Source organism: Pristiophorus japonicus, chromosome 31, assembly GCF_044704955.1.
Source record: "Pristiophorus japonicus isolate sPriJap1 chromosome 31, sPriJap1.hap1, whole genome shotgun sequence".
Classification (NCBI taxonomy): domain Eukaryota; kingdom Metazoa; phylum Chordata; class Chondrichthyes; family Pristiophoridae; genus Pristiophorus; species Pristiophorus japonicus.
In genome coordinates this window covers 6,315,670-6,331,293 of record NC_092007.1, presented here as the reverse complement: position 1 = coordinate 6,331,293, position 15,624 = coordinate 6,315,670, and the positions used below count along the sequence as shown (strand labels likewise).

General features: G+C 54.0%; 1 protein-coding gene across 1 annotated transcript in view; it reads left to right on the top strand.

The window, feature by feature from the left end:
* The window catches only part of LOC139240427 (nectin-1-like), a 43,637-nt gene that overhangs the window by 14,846 nt on the left and 13,167 nt on the right, over positions 1–15,624 (top strand). The window contains exons 3-6 of the mRNA XM_070868943.1: positions 29–322; positions 2,285–2,402; positions 5,552–5,709; positions 7,433–7,540. Of these exons, the coding sequence (XP_070725044.1) occupies positions 29–322; positions 2,285–2,402; positions 5,552–5,709; positions 7,433–7,540 (678 nt within the window). The remainder of the gene's footprint in view (positions 1–28; positions 323–2,284; positions 2,403–5,551; positions 5,710–7,432; positions 7,541–15,624) is intronic.

The window sequence follows — 15,624 nt, the reverse complement described above, 5'->3', positions numbered from 1 at the left end:
AATGAATCTCCTGTTTTGTCTCCACAAGCAATCTCCACCAACAAAGTCACGGCGGTTCTTGCACAGGCCGGCGTGTCACAGGTGCCCGTGGCAACGTGCACAGCAGCCAATGGGAAGCCAGCCGCCGACATCACGTGGAGTTCGACCCTCCCTGGAAACTACACATCAAGCCAGACGACAAACGACAACGGAACGATAACCGTAACCAGCCAATTCAACATAGCACCGAATAGTTCCAATAACGGTCAATCGGTGTTGTGTATCATCTCCCACTCAGCATCAAACAGCACGGATAACCTCACGGTGCAATTATCAATTCTCTGTAAGTGCGGCACTACTACATAAAGTTTAAAAATACAAAGACAAGTAACACAATGCAGTTCTAAGTCCGCCATCGGAGAGAAACAAGGCAGCGGCCTCCCCACAAACCGGAGGAGCGCTGAACCTGGCCCACAGAGAGAGTTGACATTTCCCAGATAGAATCCCAGAACGGTTACAGCACAGAAGGAGGCCATTCGGCCCATCGAGTCCATTCCGGCTCTCTTGCAAGGGCACTTCAGCTAATCCCGCTCCCCCACGCCTTTTCCCCAGAGCTCTGCAATCTGATATTCGTGATTACATGATTTCTGGACAGATCACTTTTGCTGGTTCCAGCTGATTAAATACCCCTTCGCTGCTATTTTACAAATCCCAACCAAATCGATTTAATAAGTCATAAGCCAACACGTTTTTCGGGCCATAGACTGAAGGAAACCGGTATTATTCCTCCAGCTTGTAGATTAAATGATTGGCCGACAGTAATTGGGGGTCTTTTCAACTTTGGAGGAGCATGCCCTTTTGGGAGTTGTTACTACGTGAAAGATGCTTACATAAATTAAACGTTATTGTCGTGTAGTGTGTTTCATCGAGATGAGGAGAAACTTCTACACCCAGAGAGTGGTGAACCTGTGGAATTCTCTACCACAGAAAGTTGTTGAGGCCAATTCACTAAATATATTCAAAAAGGAGTTAGATGTAGTCCTTACTACTAGGGGGATCAAGGGGTATGGCGAGAAAGCAGGAATGGGGTACTGAGGTTGCATGTTCAGCCATGAACTCATTGAATGGCGGTGCAGGCTCGAAGGGCCGAATGGCCTGCTCCTGCACCTATTTTCTATGTTTTCTATGTAGAATCGTTGTTGGGGGCACAGCCTCAATAACCATCTGTGATTCTTTACACATAGAATCTTAGAAATTTACAGCACAAAAGATGCCATTTCAGCCCATCGTGTCTGTGCCGGCCGACCAAGAGCTACCCAGCCTAATCCCACTTTCCAGCTCTTGGTCCGTAGCCCTGTAGGTTACAGCACTTCAAGTGCACATCCAGGTACTTTTCAAATGTGGTGAGGGTTTCTGCCTCTACCACCCTTTCAGGCAACATATCCCTCACAAAGTGCGGCACGGGGCAATCCTGTGCAATTGATTTTTAAGTCGGTTCACGTACTCCCAGGCCGCCTGCAATTTCTGCGGTCTGGAGGAGTCCGTGTTCCACGTTTGTGTACAGTGTGTGAGGTTGCAGCCCCTCTTTCAATAGTTGAAGGGACTGCTCCTCAAATTCTGGGTGCGCTTCAGTCCCACACTCATGATCTTTGGGCACCCTGTGCGGAGGGGAGCGGGCAGGTCGGAAAGCCTCCTCCTAGGCCTGCTCCTGGGCCTGGCCAAGGGGGGCCATCAGCCGGTCCAGGCAGCGGGCGGTCGAGGGGGCCGTTCAGCCCCGACTGCCTGCCTCTCTTCCGCAGTTACATCCGAGCCGGGGTGTCCCTGGAGATGGAGCACGCGGTGTCCACCGATACGCTCGTGGCCTTCCGCGAGAGGTGAGCGCCGGAGGGACTGGGGTGCATCATCACCCCCGGCAACCAAATTTAAATTTGATGTAAGTTACTGTAAAAATGTAATTTGGAATTTATCGGTTCTGGTGACTTTGCAAAGGGGGGCACTTGATTTTACGTTCAACTAAAATAGTTGTGGAGCTGTTGAATTGGGAGGGGCTTAGCCCATCACGTGTTGGTCACAAGACTCAATAAAACCCCAGCCAGATGGGTTCAGGGGGATCCACGATGGGGCAGGTGGTTGTGAGCCTGGTGGATGAACTTGTAAAGTGTAGTGTGATTGTTAAAAAGCATATCTCTCAACCAACATAACAAAAAAACAGATTAGCTGGTCATTATCACAGTGCTGTTTGTGGGAGCTTGCTGTGCGGTGGTTGTGAACAGCGCTATATAAATGCAAGAGTTTCTTTCCATAGATCCACCGGAAGTGACCATAACGGGGTATGATGGCCAGTGGAGTGAAGACACAAAGGCAGTTACCCTCAAATGCATCGCCAAAGCCAATCCTCCAGCAACTAATTACTCTTGGCAAGGGTAAGTGAAGGTTTAATATATTCAGGATTTCACTATGTAAACTTCCAAAACGTCACCGCTAATGGGTGGCTCAGATCCCTCCACCACCGGCGCACCGTGGCTGCGGTGTGCACCGTCTACAAGATGCACCGCGGCAACTCGCCAAGGCTTCTTCGGCAGCACCTCCCAAACCCGCGACCTCTAACCCCTAGAAGGACAAGGGCAGCAGGGGCCTGGGAACACCACCCCCTCCACGTTCCCCTCCCAGTCACACACACACCATCCCTCGACTTGGGAATATATCGGCCGTTCCTTCATCGTGGCTGGGTCACAATCCTGGAACTCCCTCCCTAACAGCACTGTGGGAGCACCTTCACCACACGGACTGCAGCGGTTCAAGAAGGCGGCTCACCACCACCTTCACAAGTGGCGACGAGGGAATGGGCAATAAATGCCGGCCTTGCCAGCGACGGCCCACATCCCAGGAACAAATAAAAAAATAAGATGGTTTTATGTTTCCATCCAGTTTGTGACATCGTTGTTCGGGTTGAGAGGATTAATGCTGAGAGGATGTTTCCCCCCCCGGGCTGGGGAGTCTGGAACCAGGGGTCACACAGTCTCAGGATAAGGGGTCGGCCATTGAGGACTGAGATGAGGAGGAATTTCTTCACTCAGAGGGGGGTGAATCTTTGGAATTCTCTGCCCCAGAGGGCTGGGGAGGCTCAGTCGTTGAGTATAGTCAAGGCTGGGATCGGTGGATTTTTGGAAACGAAGGGTATCGAGGGATATGGGGATCGGGCGGGAAAGTGGAGTTGAGGTCGAAGATCAGCCCGTGATCTCATGGAACGGCGCAGCAGGCTCGAGGGGCCGAATGGCCGACTCCTGCTCCTATTTCTTACGTTCTTACGTTCTGATATTAAACTGTAAAAGAACTATCAAAACTGTCACTGTTTAGGTATCACTATTTTTAAAGGCAATGTCTGCAAAAATGTGTTGGAAACACACGGAAGTTAAGCAGTCATCACTGACTGAGTCTGAGTGTATGTTGCAATGGAAACACAAATTGAGAAACTGCGAACAGATAGAATCGTTGACTCGTACAGCTCAGAAGGAGGCCATTCGGCCCATCGAATCTGCGCCGGCTCATTCGAAGAGCAACCCAACTAGACCCACTCCCCCGCCCTTTCCCCGCCTGTTCCCCCTCGCCCTGCAATAGGTTCTCCGTCAAGTATTTCGCCAACTCCCCTTTCGAAAGCCACGACTGAGTCTGCCTCCACCACCCTCTCAGGCAGCGCGTTCCAGATCCTAAACCCTCGCTGCGTAAAAAAGGTTTATCCTCGTGTCGCCTTTGGTTCTTTTGCCCATCGCCTTAAATCTGTGTCCTCTGGTTATGGTTATGGTTATGGTTATTTACCCTCTCTAAATCCCGGAACGATTTTGAACACCTCGATCAAATCTCCTCTTAACCTTCTCTGCTCTAAGGTGAACAACCCCAGCTTCTCCAGTCTATCAACGTCACTGAAGTCCCACACCCCCCGGGACCCTGAAATCTCTTCTGTTGTCTCCCCAAAGCCCCTGTGACCTTCCGAAAGTGTCCAGAGTTGAACACAATACTCCAGCTGAGGCCGAACTAATGTTTTATATGGGTTGAGCAGCACCTAGCATAACATAACATCACATAGACTGATGTATGTACGTACATTGATTAACAGATCAGAGAACGTTCATGTACTATATTAATATTGTAGCATATTCGCATATTAACGCACCAAAATGCCGATTGAATTAGAAAATAAAACTAACACGGTTCCCAGTTAATGCTGCGTTATTTGCAGAAACAGTAGCGTAGTGGTGATGTCACTGGATTAGTAATCCAGAGGCTGCGAGTAATGATTGGGAAACACAAGTTCAAATCCCGCCATGGCAGCTGGGGAATTTAAATTCAGTTAATTAAATAAATCTGGAATTAAAAAGTTCATGTCAGTCATGGTGACTGTGAAACTATCGGATTATCATAAAAACCCACCTGGTTCACTAATGTCCTTGAGGGAAGGAAATTTGCTGCCCTTACCCGGTCTGGCCAACATGTGACTCCAGACCCCACAGCCAATGTGGCTGACTTTTAACTGTCCGTTGAAGTGGCTCAGCGAGGACAATTTGGGATGGGCAATAAATGCTGGTCTTAGCCAGCGACGCCCACATCCCATTAATTATTTTTTTTTAAATTGGGGCTTCCAAAATAAAGAATATACAGATCGCGCACAGAGTTAATATTGTCCCCAATGCAGAGGGATTTATATAGCAGGCAGGCTGGGATGGGGCTGACTGATATAAATACAGCACTGAGTCCAACAAAAGTGCCCCAAGCACAGGGGACCCTCGAACACACAGCGATCAGAAGGTTTGTTTGTTGCACCATTAATGTGGAATAAACCTTTGGGATCATTTTAACTTTGACCAATAGCCTAAAACAGGCGATATAGAATTGATACACCACGTCTGTTATTCCTAATCTCGGTTCTTGGGATGGGGATTGTCCTATGAGGAGAGATTGAGTAGAATGGGCCTTTACTCTCTAGAGTTTAGAAGAATGAGAGGTGATCTCATTGAAACAGATACGATTCTGAGGGGGATTGACAGGGTAGATGCAGGGAGGATGTTTCCCCCGGGCTGGGGAGTCTAGAACCAGGGGTCACAGGCTCAGGATAAGGGGTCGGCCATTGAGGACCGAGATGAGGAGGAATTCCATCACTCAGAGGGGGGTGAATCTTTGGAATTCTCTGCCCCAGAGGGCTGTGGATGCTGAGCCAGATTATATTCAAGGCTGAGAACAATAGATTTTTGGGCTCGAGGGGAGTCGAGGGATATGGGGATTGGACGGGAAAGTAGAGTTGAGTTGGAAGAGCAGCCATGTTCTCATTGAATGGCGGAGCAGGCTCGAGGGGCCGAATGGCCAACTCCTGCTCCTATTTCTTATGTTCCTGTGTTCCTTTCTATTGAAGTCAGTGGAAGGACCAATCAGGAGAAGCATGTAATGGGCGGCCAGTTCAATCTAACCCGGTTTACATATCGCCCGAAGGGCAAATTACCCACCTTGATTTTGTCACCAGGAGATTGCTAAAGCGTGGATTTACTAACAGTATGTGTGTTTGCGGTCTGCTGATTCTAAGGTTACCAGACGGACTAGATTCTGAACATGCAGACGTGTTTATAGAGAAAGTGAATCGTTCAATGAATGGCACCTGGACCTGTGAAGCTACTAACTCAATAGGGACAGGAACAGGCAAAGTGCAAATAATCATCAAGGAAATGAGAGCCGAAAATGCAGGTACATATTAACCAACGGTAATCAAAAGCACCCGATGCATTTCAGGCTGTTTATTAAAGTATTGTCCGCCTATATGTGCAGGTAATTGATAAAAGAAATACAAAAAATTGGTTGCGATGTATGGAGGTCATGAAAGTTATGCCAAACCTGCATCGAACGTTGGTTAGACCACACTTAGAGCACGGCGTACAGTGCTGGTCGCCAGATTATAAAAAGGATATACAGGCACTGGAGAGGGTGCAGAGAAGATTTACAAGGATGATACCAGAAATGCGAGGGTTTACATATCAGGAACGGATGAACAGGCTGGGTCTCTTTTCTGTTCAAAAGAGAAGGCTGAGGAGTGACCTAATATAATTAATTGTGAATTGAAACTTGAATTAAAATTCAACCCCGTATCCGCAGCATAACTAAGACCGCCTATTTCCCCCTCCGTAACATCGCCTGTCTCCACCCCCTGCCTCAGCTCATCCGCTGCTGAAACCCTCATCCGTGCCTTTGTTACCTCTAGACTTGACTATTCCAACGCACTCCTGGCTGGCCTCCCACATTCTACCCTACGTAAACTTGGTGATCCAAAACTCAGCTGCCCCCGTGTCCTAACTCGCACCAAGTCCCGCTCACCCATCATCCCCTGTGCTCACTGCCCGGTGTCCCAACTTGCACCAAGTCCCGCTCACCCATCACCCCCTGTGCTCACTGCCCCGTGTCCTAACTCGCACCAAGTCCCGCTCACCCATCACCCCCTGTGCTCACTGCCCCGTGTCCTAACTCGCACCAAGTCCCGCTCACACATCAGCCCCTGTGCTCACTGCCCGGTGTCCCAACTTGCACTAAGTCCCGCTCACCCATCACCCCCTGTGCTCACTGCCCGGTGTCCCAACTTGCACCAAGTCCCGCTCACCCATCACTCTCTGTGCTCACTGCTCGGTGTCCCAACTTGCACCAAGTCCCGCTCACCCATCACCCCCTGTGCTCACTGCCCCGTGTCCTAACTCACACCGAGTCCCACTCACCCATCACCCCCTGTGCTCGCTGCCCGGTGTCCTAACTCGCACCGAGTCCCGATCACCCATCACTCCTGTTGCTGGCAGACCTAAATTGGCTCCTGGTTAAGCAATGCCTCGCTTTCAAAATTCTCATTCTTGTGCACAAATCCTTCCATGGCCTCCTCGCCCCCTCCCTATCTCTGTAATCTCCTCCAGCCCCACAAACCCCCGAGGTCTCTGCGCCCCTCTAATCCTGCCCTCCTGACCATCCCTGATTATAATCGCTCCACCATCGGTGGCCGTGCCTTCTGTTGCCTGGGCCCCAAGCTCTGGAACTCCCTCCCTAAACCTCTCTGCCACTCCGCTCCTTAAAACCTACCTCTTTGACCAAGCTTTCGGTCAGCTGCTGTAATTTCTCCTTATGTGGCTCGGTGTCAAATCTCTGTCCTAGAACACTCCTGTGAAGCGCCTTGGGAGGTGTCACTACTTTAAAGGCACTATATAAATACAAGTTATTTTTGTGGTTGTTATGACATTTCTCGTGTATTTTCACTTGGATTTTTCCCTCACTTGCCTCATTGTACAATCCAAATAACAACTCCCTCCAGGAATGAGAATGCCCTGTTGCAATAATTGCTAACCACAATACAGTTAATGGACTTGTTCGCTCACATATCTCGTCCACTTAGTTTTGAACTACACTGTCCTTATTCCTTTCAAATGTATTTCCCCAGATGCTGCCAGAGGTCCAAGCAACATCCATTACATCATAATCGGCACCATGGTGTGCCTTGTCATTGTGTTGTTGCTGGCGATAATGTGGAGGAAACAAAGAATTCGAGGTAATTGGAATGGAATAGTCGAAAATGGACCAGTGGGGAAGCGCTTGGAAACGATAATCTGGGCCAAAATTAACAGCCACTTGGAAAAGTGTGGATTAATTAAGGAAAGCCGGATTGGATTTGTTAAAGGCAAAACGTGTTTACCGAACTTGATTGAGTTTTTTGATGAGGTAACAGCGAGGGTAGATGAGAGCAATGCGGTTGATGCAATGTTCGTGGATTTCCAAAAGGTGTTTGACAAAGTGCTACATAATCGGCTTGCCAGCAAAGTTGCAGCCCCTGGAATAACAGGGACAGTGGCAGCATGGGTACGGGATTGGCTGAATGACAGGAAACAGAGAGTAGCGGTCAACGGCTGTTTTTCGGACAGGAGGAAGGTATACAGTGATGTTCCCCAGGGGCCGGTTCTGGGACCACTGCGTTTCTGGATATATATCAGTGACTGGGACCTGGGTGTACAGGGCAAAATTTCAACACTTGCCGATGACACAAATCTCGGAAGTACAGTGAACAGTGAGAAGGACAGTGAGAGAACTCAGAAGGACAGAGAGAGGCCGGTGGAATGGGCGGGCACGTGGCAGATGAAATTTAACCCAGAAAAGCTCAAACTGATACATTTTGGTGCAAGGAATGAGGAGAGGCAATATAAACTAAAGGGTACAACCCTAAAGGGGGTGCATGAACAGAGAGACCTGGGGCGGGGGGGTGTGTGGACAAATCACTGAAGGTGACAGGGCAGGTTGAGAAAGTGGTTAAACAAGCTCACGGGATCCTGGGCTTCATAAATACAGGCACAGAGGACAAAAACAAGGGAGTTATGATGAACTTTTATAAAACACGGGTTCGGCCCCACCTGGAGCATTGTGTCCAATTCTGGGCCCCGCACACTTTAGGAAGGATGTGAAGGCCTTAGAGAGGGTACGGAGGGAGATTGACCAGAATGGTCCCGGGGGATGTGGGACTTCAGTGACGGGGAGAGACTGGAGAAGCTGGGGTTGTTCTCCTCGGAGCAGAGAAGGTTGAGAGGAGATTTGATCGAGGTGTTCAGAATCACGAGGGGGTGTGGACAGAGCGGATCGAGAGAAACTGTTCCCCATTGGTGGAAGGGTGGAGAACCAGAGGGACACAGATTGAAGGCGATTGGCAGAAAGGCGACACGAGGATAAAGCTTTTTACGCAGCGAGTGGTTAGGATCGGGGACGCGCTGCCCGAGAGGGCGATGGAGGCAGACTCAATCGTGGCTTTCAAAAGGGGAGTTGGGTAAGTCCCTGAAGGAGAGAGATTTGCCGGGCTCCGGGGAAAGGGTGGGGGGAGTGGGACTGGCTGAGGTGCTCCTGCAGAGAGCGGGCACGGGCTGGAGGGGCCGAACGAGCTCGGTCTGTGCTGTGACCCTATTGCATGGGAAAACAAGGAACGAGAACAGAATTTTGCAACTTCCTCGTGCATCAGATGTAGCGAATTCCTCAGTTAGTCAGAGATGTTATCACATAAGGGGCGGCAAGTCATCTTGTGGGCTGATTCAACACGGGCCTTACTGTGCCGGCGGCCTGTTCGGGGCCTCGTTTGATACTCTACTCCACTGCAATCATTGGAATTGTATACCAACAACCGCAACAACTACCTCTTGCATTTAACTAGCGCCTTTAACGTGGTGAAACGTCCCAAGGTGCCTCACAGCAGTGTTATGAGACAAAAAATTGACACCAGCCGTATAAGAAGAAATTAGGGCAGGTGGTCAATGAGGTGGGTTTTAAGGAGCATCTTGAAGGAGGAGAGAGAGGTAGAGAGGAGGAGAGGTTTAGGGAGGGAGTTCCAGAGATTGGGGCCCAGGCAACAGAAGGCACGGCCACCGATGGTGGAGCGATTATAATCAGGGATGGTCAGGAGGGCAGGATTAGAGGGCAGACACCTCGGGGGGTTGTGGGGCTGGAGGAGGTTACAGAGATAGGGAGGGTTGTAGGGGCTGGAGGAGGTTACAGAGATAGGGAGGGGTGTAGGGGCTGGAGGAGGTTACAGAGATAGGGAGGGGTGTAGGGGCTGGAGGACGTTACAGAGATAGGGAGGGGTGTAGGGGCTTGAGGAGGTTACAGACATAGGGAGGGTGAGGCCCATGGAGGGATTTGTAAACACGGATAAGAATTTTGAAATCGAGGAGTTGCTTAACTGGGAGCCGATGTAGGTCAGCGAGCACAGGGGGTGATGGGTGAGCGGGACTGTGTGTGAGTTAGGACACGGGGCAGTGAGCACAGGGGGTGATGGGTGAGCGGGACTGGGTGTGAGTTAGGACACGGGGCAGTGAGCACAGGGGGTGATGGGTGAGCGGGACTCGGTGTGAGTTAGGACACGGGGCAGTGAGCACAGGGGGTGAAGGGTGAGTGGGACTCGGTGTGAGTTAGGACACGGGGCAGTGATCACAGAGGGTGATGGGTGAGTGGGACTCGGTGTGAGTTAGGACACGGGGCAGTGAGCACAGGGGGTGAAGGGTGAGTGGGACTCGGTGTGAGTTAGGACACGGGGAAGTGAGCACAGAGCGTGATGGGTGAGTGGGACTCGGTGTGAGTTAGGACACGGGGTAGTGAGCACAGGGGGTGATGGGTGAGCGGGACTCGGTGTGAGTTAGGACATGGGGCAGTGAGCACAGGGGGTGAAGGGTGAGTGGGACTCGGTGTGAGTTAGGACACGGGGCAGTGAGCACAGGGGGTGATGGGTGAGCGGGACTCGGTGCGAGTTAGGACACGGGGCAGTGAGCACAGAGGGTGATGGGTGAGTGGGACTCGGTGCGAGTTAGGACACGGGGGCAGTGAACACAGGGGGTGATGGGTGAGTGGGACTCGGTGCGAGTTAGGACACGGGGCAGTGAGCACAGGGAGTGATGGGTGAGTGGGACTCGGTGTGAGTTAGGACACGGGGCAGTGAGCACAGGGGGTGAAGGGTGAGTGGGACTCGGTGCGAGTTAGGACACGGGGCAGTGAGCACAGAGGGTGATGGGTGAGTGGGACTCGGTGTGAGTTAGGACACGGGGCAGTGAGCACAGGGGGTGAAGGGTGAGTGGGACTCGGTGTGAGTTAGGGCATGGGGCAGTGAGCACAGGGGGTGATGGGTGAGTGGGACTCGGTGCGAGTTAGGACACGGGGCAGTGAGCACAGGGGGTGAAGGGTGAGTGGGACTCGGTGTGAGTTAGGACACGGGGCAGTGAGCACAGGGGGTGATGGGTGAGTGGGACTCGGTGTGAGTTAGGACACGGGACAGTGAGCACAGAGGGTGATGGGTGAGTGGGACTCGGTGTGAGTTCGGACACGGGGCAGTGAGCACAGGGGGTGAAGGGTGAGTGGGACTCGGTGTGAGTTAGGACACGGGGCAGTGAGCACAGAGCGTGATGGGTGAGTGGGACTCGGTGTGAGTTAGGACACGGGGTAGTGAGCACAGGGGGTGATGGGTGAGCGGGACTCGGTGTGAGTTAGGACATGGGGCAGTGAGCACAGGGGGTGAAGGGTGAGTGGGACTCGGTGTGAGTTAGGACACGGGGCAGTGAGCACAGGGAGTGATGGGTGAGCGGGACTCGGTGTGAGTTAGGACACGGGGCATTGAGCACAGGGGGTGAAGGGTGAGTGGGACTCGGTGCGAGTTAGGACACGGGGCAGTGAGCACAGAGGGTGATGGGTGAGTGGGACTCGGTGTGAGTTAGGGCATGGGGCAGTGAGCACAGGGGGTGATGGGTGAGTGGGACTCGGTGCGAGTTAGGACACGGGGCAGTGAGCACAGGGGGTGAAGGGTGAGTGGGACTCGGTGTGAGTTAGGACACGGGGCAGTGAGCACAGGGGGTGATGGGTGAGTGGGACTCGGTGTGAGTTAGGACACGGGGCAGTGAGCACAGAGGTGATGGGTGAGTGGGACTCGGTGTGAGTTAGGGCATGGGGCAGTGAGCACAGGGGGTGATGGGTGAGTGGGACTCGGTGCGAGTTAGGGCACGGGGCAGTGAGCACAGGGGGTGATGGGTGAGTGGGACTCGGTGCGAGTTAGGACACAGGGCAGTGAGCACAGGGGTTGATGGGTGAGTGGGACACGGTGCGAGTTAGGACACAGGGCAGTGAGCACAGGGGATGATGGGTGAGCGGGACTCGTTGTGAGTTAGGACACGGGGCAGTGAGCACAGGGGGTGAAGGGTGAGTGGGACTCGGTGCGAGTTAGGACACAGGGCAGTGAGCACAGAGGGTGATGGGTGAGTGGGACTCGGTGTGAGTTAGGACACAGGGCAGTGAGCACAGAGGGTGATGGGTGAGTGGGACTCGGTGTGAGTTAGGACACGGGGCAGTGAGCACAGAGGGTGAAGGGTGAGTGGGACTCGGTGCGAGTTAGGACACAGGGCAGTGAGCACAGGGGGTGATGGGTGAGCGGGACTCGGTGTGAGTTAGGACACGGGGCAGTGAGCACAGGGGGTGAAGGGTGAGTGGGACTCGGTGCGAGTTAGGACACAGGGCAGTGAGCACAGGGGGTGATGGGTGAGTGGGACTCGGTGCGAGTTAGGGACATGGGGCAGTGAGAACAGGGGGTGATGGGTGAGTGGGACTCAGTGCGAGTTAGGACATGGGGCAGAGTGAGCACAGGGGGTGATGGGTGAGTGGGACTCGGTGTGAGTTGGGACACGGGGCAGTGAGCACAGGGGGTGATGGGTGAGTGGGACTCGGTGTGAGTTAGGACACGGGGCAGTGAGCACAGGGGGTGATGGGTGAGTGGGACTGGGTGCGAGTTAGGACACAGAGCAGTGAGCACAGGGGGTGATGGGTGAGTGGGACTGGGTGCGAGTTAGGACACGGGGCAGTGAGCACAGGGGGTGATGGGTGAGTGGGACTGGGTGCGAGTTAGGACATGGGGCAGTGAGCACAGGGGGTGATGGGTGAGTGGGACTTGGTGTGAGTTAGGACACGGGGCAGTGAGCACAGGGAGTGATGGGTGAGTGGGACTGGGTGCGAGTTAGGACATGGGGCAGTGAGCACAGGGGGTGATGGGTGAGTGGGACTCGGTGTGAGTTAGGACACGAGGCAGTGAGCACAGGGGGTGATGGGTGAGCGGGACTTGGTGTGAGTTAGGACACGGGGCAGTGAGCACAGGGGGTGATGGGTGAGTGGGACTCGGTGTGAGTTAGGACATGGGGCAGTGAGCACAGGGTGTGATGGGTGAGCGGGACTCGGTGCGAGTTAGGACACGGGGCAGTGAGCACAGGGGGTGATGGGTGAGTGGGACTCGGTGTGAGTTAGGACACGGGTCAGTGAGCACAGGGGGTGATGGGTGAGTGGGACTCGGTGTGAGTTTGGACATGGGGCAGTGAGCACAGGGTGTGATGGGTGAGCGGGACTCGGTGCGAGTTAGGACACGGGGCAGTGAGCACAGGGGGTGATGGGTGAGTGGGACTCGGTGCGAGTTAGGACACAGGGCAGTGAGCACAGGGGGTGATGGGTGAGTGGGACTGGGTGCGAGTTAGGACACAGAGCAGTGAGCACAGGGGGTGATGGGTGAGTGGGACTGGGTGCGAGTTAGGACACGGGGCAGTGAGCACAGGGGGTGATGGGTGAGTGGGACTGGGTGCGAGTTAGGACATGGGGCAGTGAGCACAGGGGGTGATGGGTGAGTGGGACTTGGTGTGAGTTAGGACACGGGGCAGTGAGCACAGGGAGTGATGGGTGAGTGGGACTGGGTGCGAGTTAGGACATGGGGCAGTGAGCACAGGGGGTGATGGGTGAGTGGGACTCGGTGTGAGTTAGGACACGAGGCAGTGAGCACAGGGGGTGATGGGTGAGCGGGACTTGGTGTGAGTTAGGACACGGGGCAGTGAGCACAGGGGGTGATGGGTGAGTGGGACTCGGTGTGAGTTAGGACATGGGGCAGTGAGCACAGGGTGTGATGGGTGAGCGGGACTTGGTGTGAGTTAGGACACGGGGCAGTGAGCACAGGGAGTGATGGGTGAGTGGGACTGGGTGCGAGTTAGGACATGGGGCAGTGAGCACAGGGGGTGATGGGTGAGTGGGACTCGGTGTGAGTTAGGACACGAGGCAGTGAGCACAGGGGGTGATGGGTGAGCGGGACTTGGTGTGAGTTAGGACACGGGGCAGTGAGCACAGGGGGTGATGGGTGAGTGGGACTCGGTGTGAGTTAGGACATGGGGCAGTGAGCACAGGGTGTGATGGGTGAGCGGGACTCGGTGCGAGTTAGGACACGGGGCAGTGAGCACAGGGGGTGATGGGTGAGTGGGACTCGGTGTGAGTTAGGACACGGGTCAGTGAGCACAGGGGGTGATGGGTGAGTGGGACTCGGTGTGAGTTTGGACATGGGGCAGTGAGCACAGGGTGTGATGGGTGAGCGGGACTCGGTGCGAGTTAGGACACGGGGCAGTGAGCACAGGGGGCGATGGGTGAGTGGGACTCGGTGCGAGTTAGGACACGGGGCAGTGAGCACAGGGGGTGATGGGTGAGTGGGACTGGGTGTGAGTTAGGACACGGGGCAGTGAGCACAGGGGGCGATGGGTGAGTGGGACTGGGTGCGAGTTAGGACACGGGGACAGCCGAGTTTCGGATCACCTCCAGTTCACGTTGGGTAGAATGTGGGAGGCCGGCCAGGAGTGAGTTGGAATAGTCAAGTCTGGAGGTAACAAAGGCGAGGTGTATAAAGGACGGTCGATCCGATTGTCGCCCAAGACGTATTTTTACACCACAAATCTGCAGGATGCTAAAACATTGCTGACTTCGACAGAGAATAAATAATTATTCATTCACGTCAACAGCAGTTGTTCGTGAAACTTGATTGCACTAAAGCGTCTGCAGTGGCTCAGTGGGCAGCACTCTTGCCTCTGAGTCAGAAGGTTGTAGTTCAAGTCGCACTCCTGGGATCTGAGCACAAAAACCTCGGCTGACACTCCAGTGCCAGTGCTGAGGGAGTGCAGCACTGTCAGAGCGGCAGTACTGAGGGAGCGCTGCACTGTCGGAGGGGCAGTAATGAGGGAGCGCCACACTGTCGGAGGGGCAGTACTGAGGGAGCGCTGCACTGTCGGAGGGGCGGTACTGAGGGAGCACCGCACTGTCGGAGGGGCAGTACTGATGGAGTGCTGCACTGTTGGAGGGGCAGTACTGATGGAGTGCTGCACTGTCGGAGGGGCAGTACTGAGGGAGCGCCGCACTGTCGGAGGGGCAGTCCTGATGGAGTGCTGCACTGTCGGAGGGGCAGTACTGATGGAGTGCTGCACTGTCGTAGGGGCAGTACTGAGGGAGTGCTGCACTGTGGGAGGGGCAGTACTGATGGAGTGCTGTACTGTGGGAGGGGCAATACTGAGGGAGCGCTGCACTGTTGGAGGGGCAGTACTGAGAGAGCGCTGCACTGTCGGAGGGGCAGTACTGAGGGAGCGCCGCACTGTCAGAGGGGGCAGTACTGAGGGAGCACCGCACTGTCGGAGGGGCAGTACTGAGGGAGCACTGCACTGTCGGAGGGGCAGTACTGAGAGAGCGCTGCACTGTCGGAGGGGCAGTACTGAGGGAGCGCCGCACTGTCAGAGGGGGCAGTACTGAGGGAGCACCGCACTGTCGGAGGGGCAGTACTGAGGGAGCGCCGCACTGTCGGAGGGGCAGTACTGAGGGAGCGCCGCACTGTCAGAGGGGGCAGTACTGAGGGAGCACCGCACTGTCGGAGGGGCAGTACTGAGGGAGCGCCGCACTGTCAGAGGGGGCAGTACTGAGGGAGCACCGCACTGTCGGAGGGGCAGTACTGAGGGAGCGCCGCACTGTCGGAGGTGCCGTTTTTCCGATGATACGTTAAACGCAGGTCCCGTCTGCACTCTCGGGTGGATGTAAAAGATCCCATGGCACTATTTCAAAGACGAGCAGGGGGAGTTATACCCGGTATCCTCGCTAATATCTATCCTTCAATCAACATCACTTAAACAGATTATCTGTTGATCAGACAATGTCATTATCACATTGCTGTGTGTGGGAGCTGTGTGTGGGAGCTTGCTGTGCACAAATTGGCTGCCGCGTTTCCCACATTACAACAGTGACCGCACTCCAAAAGTACTTCATTGACTGTAAAGCGCTTTGGGACGT